This window comes from Morone saxatilis, unplaced genomic scaffold (assembly GCF_004916995.1).
Source record: "Morone saxatilis isolate NCDOM2014 unplaced genomic scaffold, NCSU_SB_2.0 Contig16, whole genome shotgun sequence".
Classification (NCBI taxonomy): Eukaryota; Metazoa; Chordata; class Actinopteri; family Moronidae; genus Morone; species Morone saxatilis.
Window position 1 is genome coordinate 23,726,039 of NW_023339718.1, and position 10,834 is coordinate 23,736,872.

At 40.1% G+C, this 10,834-nt stretch overlaps 1 protein-coding gene and 1 non-coding gene across 2 annotated transcripts; both read right to left on the reverse strand.

The window, feature by feature from the left end:
- Positions 1-494: 494 nt before the first annotated feature.
- Positions 495-9,499, reverse strand: LOC118325375 (nucleolysin TIA-1-like). The gene is made up of 12 exons (XM_035658019.1): positions 9,280-9,499; positions 8,407-8,503; positions 8,097-8,195; positions 7,195-7,249; positions 6,761-6,848; positions 6,395-6,470; positions 5,995-6,103; positions 5,806-5,901; positions 4,895-4,979; positions 4,387-4,525; positions 3,445-3,596; positions 495-1,882 (listed from the first exon to the last, which is right to left on the reverse strand). Exons 1-12 carry the CDS (start codon positions 9,303-9,305, stop codon positions 1,744-1,746), a joined length of 1,161 nt encoding a protein of 386 aa, XP_035513912.1. The 5' UTR covers positions 9,306-9,499; the 3' UTR covers positions 495-1,743.
- Positions 9,500-9,887: 388 nt separating this feature from the next.
- On the reverse strand, positions 9,888-9,958 carry trnag-ccc. The gene has a single exon. It is a non-coding gene; the product is annotated as a tRNA-Gly (tRNA).
- Positions 9,959-10,834: the final 876 nt, after the last annotated feature.

Below are 10,834 nucleotides of genomic sequence, written 5' to 3' on the forward strand. Positions count from 1 at the left end.
AGCATAGCTTACTTCCTTTAAGTGTCCCAATAAGCCATTCCAATGAGCCAGCACGCACAAAACTCAGACCTCACCAAAGTGGAATGCAGCCATCAGTCATGTTATGAAATACACCTGTGCTTGAAATGTCAGTTAGACAAACAAAACATTTACTCCGCAAGTTTAGGATGTTTACTTTAATGGACTGTCAACCAAGTCAAAGTTCAGTTTGTATATAGAAACTGCTGTTCTTGTACTGAGGAAAAGGCAACTTGTGTAGGGAAGTGTAGTTTCATAGTCTGAGTAATAAACATGGTGGCCTCAAAACATAAACACCCTCTTGACTTTTGAGATCTTCACATACAATTCACCAAAAAAAATTTAAAAGCAGAAATAACACTCATATAAAGTTAAAAATATAAGTTAAAAAGATTTCAAAAGCAGTTTCTGAATGAAAGCTAAAGAAAGGTTTCCTAGAACAACATCAACCCCTCCATAAGAAACAGGAAAACACATTGTGGTTTATGTGCATTAGCATTTTAATTGGACAAAGCAAGAAAACATTGATTACAGTAGCAGAGTCATCAGTTCTCAGGGCTAACACCTTTCTAAACAAAGGGTCTGAAAATGTCTGTAGGCACTGCCTAATTAAAAAGAGTGTCTTGTCAGGTAAAAGAAACCAGCTCTATAAGGCAACAGTTACAATGTAGGCCTCCCCATTTCTCTGGCAAAAAGAGCAAGTGTAAAGGTTGAATCCACTCAGATTTTTTGATATAAAATACTGGCGTCTCAATAGATATTTAAAAACCATCATAAGTGTCAAACATGTTCACCCTTAAACATTTGAATTGTGTTAAATCTTAAGTATGCACTGCATGGCAATGCTGTCTTATCCCTGCATGGAAGAAATTGTGTGTTTGCACTGTGCCAGCGTCACATTTGATAGTGCCACTCTGCTACGTACAATGTTGGAGTTAACTGTCGAGTTATCAAAACAAAAAGAAAGCAAGCACCCACAGTTAACAGTAGCATTTTTACTTACATTGTTTCAAATGAATGAATGGTTATTTACACGTGGCGAAAAAGATTTGAGGCTGTCCGAAAGATATGAAGGAGAAATGGAATGCAAAAAGGAAAACACTCTTGGTAGTCAAATTTGTCCAAGTACAAGAGAGGAAAAAACTGTGCAATATTTATCTGCCCTTACAGAGAAACAGCAGTGGCAACAATCCCTGCAATTGATTTTAATCCAAGAGAAAATGAGAACAAATTAAACAGATTTCCATTCCTCAAATAATAACTAAGGTTCATAACTTAGCACGACTCAGACTTTAACAGTTTCTTTAAAAAAAATGACAAACCTCTCAGTGGCTGTGTGAGAGGAAAGATGTGAAAATGGAAGCAATTTGTAAAACCCGAAAAAAAAGAAAGAAAAAAAATCCAAAAGTTTCTCCTTTACAGTTTTATACTCATTTACAGTTAACTTAAAAATGGTAAGAGCCCTGGTTCATGGCCAGTCTTGCCTACCACAAAGGGTGTCAATACCTGTGTGGGTCAAATCGCTCCTCCCTGGCTCCCGTTACCTCAACCCCCCCATGAAATCCCATTTACATCTCCTATAGACGTCAACCTTCCCAATAGGTTCCACATCCCAGTAAAAGTCTTAGTCCTGCCACAAATGGAGGCGGTGTTACACAGCCCTGCGGGGCACCGTACAGCCAATAAGAGGCTGATGGTTGACAAATCTCCCACCCTGCCCACTTATCAGTGTGTGGGGTATCCTGCGGCTCCCATACCGGGCTGGTTGGCTAGCATACTCCCATTCAATCCCTGTGTAGGCTCCATAACCCCACCGTTACTGATGGCGCTCATGCCAGTCCACCCAGCACTGGCCGGTAAGTGACTGCAAAAAACGAGGTAAAGAGAGAGAGAGAGAGAGACAGAAAGACAAAATGCCAGCAGGTTAGAAGAGACAAGGCGAAAGGGAGCAAAAGGGACGGTTTATATTAGAGCTACTAGAATCTGGACAGGCTAGAATGAGAACAAGAAGGCAAACAGAGTTATCAGAGGTTGTGAGGGTGAGGCAGGCTGGGCAAAAATCAAGCTAGCAAAAAACAGGAAAAAATAAATCAGAAAGTGGAGGTTCTTTGGAGGGGCCAAAGGTAAGTGTCATTTGATTAAACATGGGTGGACAAGCAGACAAAGAGCATACAGGCTAAGCGCAGCGAGCTAAATATTCCTTTCTACCCCCCTCCCAACTGCTGATAACCACAAAGATACAACAGCCCTAACCAGCAAGTAAGACCGATAAGCCACACTGTATTCAAGAATGTAGATTATCTTCATTCTTCTTGCAACACTTCAAAATTTGGCCACAAAGAATAACAAAGAAATAAGTAAATTCTCATGTAATTCACATGATGTGTTGTATCATTCATGTAATAAAACTAAATTCTAAGTTCAGTGTGGAGATAAGACAGCTTATACAAGATAAAGTTGTATCTTCAAATTTCAAGTCAAGAGAGGCCTAGCCTCTTTCTCAGGAATTGTGCATTTACTGTACATTCGACAATCAAACACACTACCGCTGCTTTCATTAACTCACACCTTTGTACAGAGCCTTTTCATACAGCTGGTCACCAAGAATTTTAGACTGTCAACAACATATGGCCTCTCCTTTATTTTTCTTGGGTGCACAAAACGTCACTGCACATAGGCTGTCTAAATAAAAACAAAATTTGATAACAACCTACAAATGATATTTAACATGTCCTACTGACATTCATATACAGATCAGAACCTCAGGTATATGTAAAAATAGATCAATGAAATCAAAAGGAAAATAATGTAAAAAGCTATGACATGAATGTAGACATACATAACAAGTGAACAGCCTTAAAGAACACAGTCCTTACACACAGTAGGCAATCTTACAAAGAGGGAAATGAATTCTTCATCAGACTATCCACAGACGTGGACACTGAGTGAAAACTTTGTTCTGAGCTTTTAGCGTTTATCTTGTTTACTAACTATCTTTCAATTCAAACAAATAATCTTGGTGCTAGTTTAAGTCACTTTTCTTACAATCACTTTGGGAACAGACTACAGTTTTAAGCTATTATGCACTAGAATTCAAGTGACAGACATTTTGAAACAAAACCCTTAAGTTATTAGGACGTGCTGTGTACACTGAGCAGTGATGAAACATGATTAACAACAAAATTAAAGTTCAGATTGTTCTGTATGTGTCTCTGTGTGTGTGCTTATTTCTCAATCCTCTCAAGATGAGCAAGGTGAGGGGCTGGCGAGGGGAAGAGGGAGGATGTGGGATCAGGGGAGGGAGGTCATGGCTCCCTCCTGTGGCCAGAGTTGGCTCTCGCTGCCCTGGTCTTGAAGGGGTACTCTGGTGGTGCTGGAGTAGAAGAGGGCGGTGAAGGGGAGCCCTGTGCACACCGTGCTACTTACTTGAAGCCCTGCTGGTTCCAAGCCTGGCCGTAGACGCCGTAGGTGGGGACCTGCCACCCATTTGGGACGTACTGGCTGATCTGGGGCCCATTGCCGTACCACTGGCCCCACTGGCCATAGGGCTGGGCTGCAGGGAAGCTCATCTTGTTCTGCTGTAGGTTACAGGACAAAAAGTATGGCTTAAGTATGTTTTAAGGCAGCATTTAAAAAAACACACTTCCACCATGACTGTAGATATTGTTTTTATTTAATCGTACTACAAAGAGATAAGTGGTGCCTCTATACAACCTACATGAACAAGACCATCAGTGGGAAGACTATTTCTATATAGTTTTTCTGAATGTCTGCCACCAGGTCAGATTTCCCTTGAAATCACTGAACAAGGCGGTAGAAATAAATATAACACAAAATTAAAGAATACAAGTAACCAAGGTTTTCTTCTGTATTAACAATACTACTATAACTATACTATAAACTATAAATAATGAATGCATATGCTTGCTGTTCAAGGGGTTCTCCATATTGGGACATTTTCTGACTATTTTCCTGCTGGGAATACTGACTGGACAAACATTAGGTCACCATGTGATGCAAGGAAGGGCTTTTAAACACACTACTTCAGACAAAGAGGTCCATTCCCCGAGTATGTCAGTGGGAGGAGCACAGCTTTTCCCCCTTAAAATACCAGTTTTATGTTTAAAGACATGTACCATCCATGGTTAATTTTCCACTGGATTGCGCTTCAATAATCACTGCATGTTTAATGTGAAGCTCATATCCCCCTTTATCATGAAATTCAATTAAATCTTATGCTCCCAAATTGATATAAGTTACATAATACATAACAGCACTAACTAGCAAGTGTCATCTTACACTTATGTTGTCCTACGAGCTTGTATAAAGAAGGCAGCTAGCAGCATGTGCACTATGTAGCGTCTTTACCTGGGGCAGAGGCATCTGCTGCATCGGGTTCATCATGTCCGGGGTCTCTTTACCCCAGTAGCATTTGACTATGTGGCCCTCTATTGAGGTGCCATTCACTGACACAATGGCATGGGCTGCTGACTCATGGGAGTTAAACCTGGACAAAAACAGAGAGGAGAGAGAGAGAGAGAAAGAGAGACTAAGGACACACTGAACCTCGTTTTATAGACATTTACTCAGGAATGGTGACCACACTAGAGATGTGTTCTTTTAACAAACTGTGACAAGAGGATGAACATTTATTAGAAAGACTATGTGGTCACTCAAGAAACATCCAGAACAAATATCCTACAACTATATTCTGTTTACACCAAGTGTCCTTGACTATACAGTGCAACTAGAACAAAAATAAGCAGGACCACAGGTTGCTGAGGACCACAGGTTGCTGAGGACCAGGATCAAGAACCAGTGCAACATACTTTGAAAAAACAAAAAAAATGGAAGTAAAGATGAAACTTTCACACACCTCACAAATGAATAGCCTTTGTCTGGGAAAACTCTGATTTCCATGATTTGTCCAAAGGGAGAGAAGGTCTGTCTCATGAGTTGCTCTGAAAGCCAAACAGAAAGAGAACATCAGATATAATTTCTATGTGGCTTGATGTGTCATGAAAAATTGTTCAGTGCATCAGCGATCTTGCAAACCAACATCCTCAGGTATGAGCCTCTAGGTGGTTGGAAGTTAAATTCATAGGACAGGCACAATTTTGCTGATAACAGCACAGAGCTTTTAAATGACATCTCTGAGCAGAACAAACTAACATTTTGTGATGAATAAATAGATAACGCGGACATTACTTTGTCTTTTCATTGTCACTTGCTTTTAACTAAGCGTTTGCTTGCACGTAAGGGCCTCGTGTGTCCTGCATCTGTTTGGAGCACTGGTTGTCCTCAGAAATTAAAGTGACGCATCTGCATGGTACAAAAGCAAGTCTATCTCCAGGTTTTACTCTCTAAAGTAGTGCTAACTGGCTTTCATTTATTTGCCGTTTTATTCATTCAGAGTTGCTGCAGGATACAACAGATTCAATTTAAAGATCTTTTAAAGATCATTATGAATACAATGTAATTTAATAATTTAATTCAAGAAAATCAGTGTTGGTCCTATGTCAGTTTTATTTTATAGCCGTTACTCCATGATCAATAAAACATTTCCCCAAAAACACATCTAAATACGAGACTGAAAAATGCAACTTTATACAAGTAATATTTAAGACCTGTCTAAAAGGCCCAAAATTCAGATTATTGGATTTCAGATTTTGACCCTGCAGATGCCAAAGTTTTTTGCATCTCTTTGAACTCTTTGCTCCATTTACCTGATACTACCACTGTCAGTGTCATTATGGTATGGACAGTCAGTGATGGTATGGACATTACCTGTCAGTCCTGTGCTGACTCCACCACAATACACAGTGCAGTTACTGGGGCTGGACTGACTCACTACTTCATCAAAGGATAGGTGCTTAGAGTTATCTGCCAGGAGAAGACAGAGGCGTTGTTACTGTTAATACATGAATCTTATGTCCTGTGTAAACAAGCAAAACATACATATTCATGACAACGCACTTTCATAGGTGGTCTTTGGGGCGGGGGGCTTTCTTGTGGCCCAGTTAGTTCGGATCTGTCTGCCTCCTAACCACTGACCACCCATCTGCTGAATGGCATTCTCTGCATCCTGAAACATAGAGAAAATCTGGTTATTCCACTGAGCTGGAGTCTAATGACATAAAATCTAAAATATACCCCTATAGAAGCACAGAACACAGTAATGTGGGAAAATGTCTAGTGCAACTTCAAAGACAGACTACATTTTTAATATAAAAGATAAATTCTTCTGTATTTTGAATCATGTTTTATAAAAATGATAATACTACCAAGAAGCCCACCAATAACAGCAGAATTAACATGATGTGTGCACTGAGATGAATGATTTGGTGAGTCATCTCCTCATTATCTCTGTACTAACCCATTTGTTGAAGAAAGACACAAATCCATAGCCTTTAGATTTCCCTGTAGCCATATCTTTCACAACACGAGCATCTCTGTGGACAAACACATCAAGAGGAGTACGTTAAAAACATGCTGCACGACGACTCAATGCTTGAAGGTATTTAAATTGTAAAAGAATAAAAGGGTTTGGTCTTTTTAAAAATTAAATGATGTCCCATTTCCTGGGCCATGCCTCTATCAATATACCTACCCAAGATTTCTACTATTTGTTTTCTTGGCAAGTTTTATTAATATGACGTGGGGCAGGAGATAACACTTTCCATTCATTTCCTCCTGTCCATCTTTGATCTAATCATCTTCGTCACTAACTCTTGATACTTACGATATCCTGCCAAATGGACCAAAGGCAGCTTTGACGTCTTCTGTAGTTATTTCTGGGCTGAGGTCTCCAACGAAGACGTGAAAATGATCTATAGGAAGGGAAAAAAAACACAGTTCACAAATGCCAAACTGTACAATGCACACTCCATTTCAAGCTTTTATACTTTTTCAAGATGGCGACTTCCTGCGTAGAATTGCTGATTTTTATCACTTTGTTAATGGGTGGAGGACAAAAGGAGTGTCATTCCAGACATGTAAATGAAATGACTACATAAAATATATATGAGCATATATGCAATGATAATCGTTTAATGTGATTTTCAATCTTTCCAACCCATCAAACTTTCTGTGCTTATGAAACAGACATTTCAGACAACAGATATTGTATTAATGTCATATGAGTACACATCTCCACTGTCAAGTGCTTGTACTTACTACTTGTGTCTTTTTTCTGGCTGGTTGGTGTCGTGGCCCAGTTGACTTTAACCTCCTGCAGAGAGGGGCAGAGAAAGAACAGGCCAGGTGGGGTATGTTTATATCATTTACAGTGAAAACTGGTAATCTCCACTACAAGGGTGTTTGATTTAAAGGTTGCCTTAAAACTACTTAAACATTAAAAGTAAACTTTAAAAGAGACTTTAAATTGAATGTGATATGGTACCTTATCACTCACTGTCCTGTGTATGTCCAGTGACAGTGCAAGAAAATAATAATCTTTAATCAAATCTTAAAATCTAAACTCAACATAAATTAAACTGCAACTGGTCTTTATAAGTGGATTTTTTTTTTGTCAAAAAGGAGAGAACAACCTCGTTATGATGTGTATTACAATGGCAGGCATGAGCCAATAACAACAAATGCAGATGCCTGACTTTGTCCAGCTTCTCCAAGACTTTTTGTTTTACTATCTTTCCAATGTAGCTTACATGATCTAGAAAATTATTTTGACAGTACAGCTAATCACGGCTCGTTCAGTGGACCCCAAAATTATATTTCTATTGTTTATTTCTTCTCCTCGAACCTAAATTTCCCTGAAACATGACAACACTCATCCACACCTAACACTACAGCTTATATATTGCAGGACCATTAGGTTTAAGAGGCTGCAATGAAACCAATTTTATCAAACCACATGACTTCCTGGCAGTAGTAACGTTCTTAAAATGTTCAAGATCTGATCTGGACCAGCAGCTTCCCAGTTGGAAACCCCTATCTATTTAATGGAATATAAATGCCAACTATTACATTTTGTTGGAGATGTTTTTAGAAGGCACACACAAATCCCCCACACAGGAAGCCCACCCTTCCCAACTCACCCTGTAGACACGATAGCTTACCTTACCCATTATTTTCCTTCCATTCATGGCTGCCAATGAGGCAGCAGCATGCCTGTGGTCATAGAACTCCACAAAGCAGTACGGATCATTTCCAGCCGTCTGTCAACGGGAAAACAAGACTGATATTAAGTCCACAGCAAAGGTGACAATCACTGCAGATGACCACCTACTGTAGTTTGGGGTGTCAGGCCTGATATAATAGACTTGGGAGAGGAAAATGAATATGAAGCCCATATGTCGATTGTGACTTTAAACAGCAGCAGCACCATTCAGGTGTGACACAATATATAGCAGAGGGGAGAACACTTACATCAACTATCATTTTACAGCTCTTGCAGGGTCCTATCTGTGTGAAGACCTGCAGAATGAGGGGCTCGGTGACGTCCCTGGACAAATTCCCCACATACCTGCAAACAAGTAGAGAGATGGAGGGATTGAGTCTTTGTCAAACAGGAAGTAGCATGCAAACAAAGGCTAGTTAACCGGCTAGCTACCACCCACAACAATTCCTTATATTCACCTAAAATCAACAATGATAGCGGACTAAATACTATTGTGGAAGGTCTCAATTTTGTGAAAACAACTCGAGTATGGTCAGCCCCTTACTGGAGCTGTCCCGGACCGTCTCTCCGCGCGTTGACGTGGCTTGTCTGCCAGCTAGCTAAAGATAACGCTAGCCGGCTCAAAGGGCCTCATGCTAACTGGTTTGGTAACTAACGTTAACGACACTTTATACAATCACATCCCTGCCGCAGTGATATAGCTAACGCCTATATGTTGATGATAAAATGAGACTATTTTTGAGAATAAAGCGACCACTCAATAAAAACGTGTGCATTTTAGAAGAAGTGACGGGCTAGCTGCGTTTGCATCTTCAGCTAACGATAACTAGCATTAGCTAGCCCTGCAGTTTCATTTTCAGGCGAGTTACGGTTCCGTCTATTTATACGACTAAATCAAACAGAACTTAACGCTCACGGTGGAAATGCTATGTGTCTTATCATATTTGGAAACGACGCTATTGTCGCTATGGAATGACAACGCAAGTGAAATTTCCATCTGTAGCTAAATTACAGTGTTTTGTAGTTTTTAATTGAAACAACAACGTGGAAACATTTCGGACGCGCCGTAGTTACACGGAGCCTTTCCAATCCAGGACATAGACAGGGCCGCTGTTACTCACAAGGTTCTGGGTTGATCGTCCTCCATCGTCAAGGTTTAGTGGTCGCGTCCTGAGAGCTCTTTAATCCAATGACATACAAATGGTTTGTGCTGAACTCGAGCGACCGCGAACGTAGAGGCTATATCTACTAATTAATGATAAATCGGTGGCCGACTCTGCTCTCACACTCACCGCAGACAGCCTCAGTCTGATGCAAACAATAGGAAGTTGAAGATGGCGGAGGAGCGGCGTCAGCAGCGTCAACCTGCGCGCTGAAATGAAGCCAGAGTCAAGCGCTCTTTCTCCCACACACAGAGATGTGCCTCCACATCTGTAAAGCGTACGCTGCAAAATACAGCGAGTTTTGTGGCTTTACACAACTGTGCAGAATAATATGTATCATTAGCCTATTCGTGGTCTTAGCTTTATCGACCAACGTGTAAAAACGTTAGAGTAAATTACAGCTGGACACATCTGGGAAATGCATGTAACCCAGCCAGACACTGGAAGGTAACCTGCAACGGAGTTGATTAAAATTAATTATAATCATACTCGCTACAGTTTTATCAACTATCGGTGCTACACTGTAACGTTGTCGTGTTAATTTAGAGTTACCGGTGCAAAACACGTGCGCCGCCCGGGAATCGAACCCGGGTCGCAAGAATGGGAATCTTGCATGATACCACTACACCAGCGGCGCCGTCGCACTGAAGAGCGAGATCCCACTTTATTAAGGCACCCGACTGCTACGGGAATTGTTAAAAGAACAGAAAGTCAGTCAGTAATCTGTGTAAAGTGTAAAATATACATCACTGTATTGTATCAAACGATAACCAACCTCAATATTTGGAGCAAATGTTTTTTGTGAACAACTTTTTTTATTGCTTTTAAAGGGAAACAAGTACATTAGTCCGATAGAGGTAAAAGGTATATTGCAACCTAATAAAAAAAATAAAAAAAAAAATTTAAAAAAAAAGGGACCAGGCGCGACCCCCCCCAACCCCCCCAACTTGGATCTCTATAAAAACTCTATAGGACCTGAGAACCATGTTTCAACAACAAAATGCAAACAAAATAGTGATTTACAACAATTACAACTGTGATCTTACCTGCAGTGTTGTTTTGCCATGCTTGAAATTAGTATCCCAGGCTCCCAGCACGTCATTACTTGCCACTCGAAGCTCCATATTTTATTATGTCAATGTATGGTTAATCCATTGGTGCTTGGTAACCGTAATGTAGGTAAATAGAGGAGGATGAAATCGTCATTGTACTAAACAGCTTACAATTCCATTTTAACCTGTAATACCATAAACCCTCAACATTTTATGGTTCAAGGAGAATCAGAATAACAGGAAAGCTCACAACCATAAAAAAAACACTAATTCTGTGTTTTTTATGTTGAAAAACATATGAGATATGCGATGGAAAGAAGGATCTCCATCAACTAATAATTGGCGTTTAAATGCAAACCATCTGTCAGACTGGGTGGTTTAGATTTCCTGTTGGAGGACCAACAGAAGTTAACATTTGGCAACAGCAATATTCAATATTAATGAAAATCACGTTCATACAG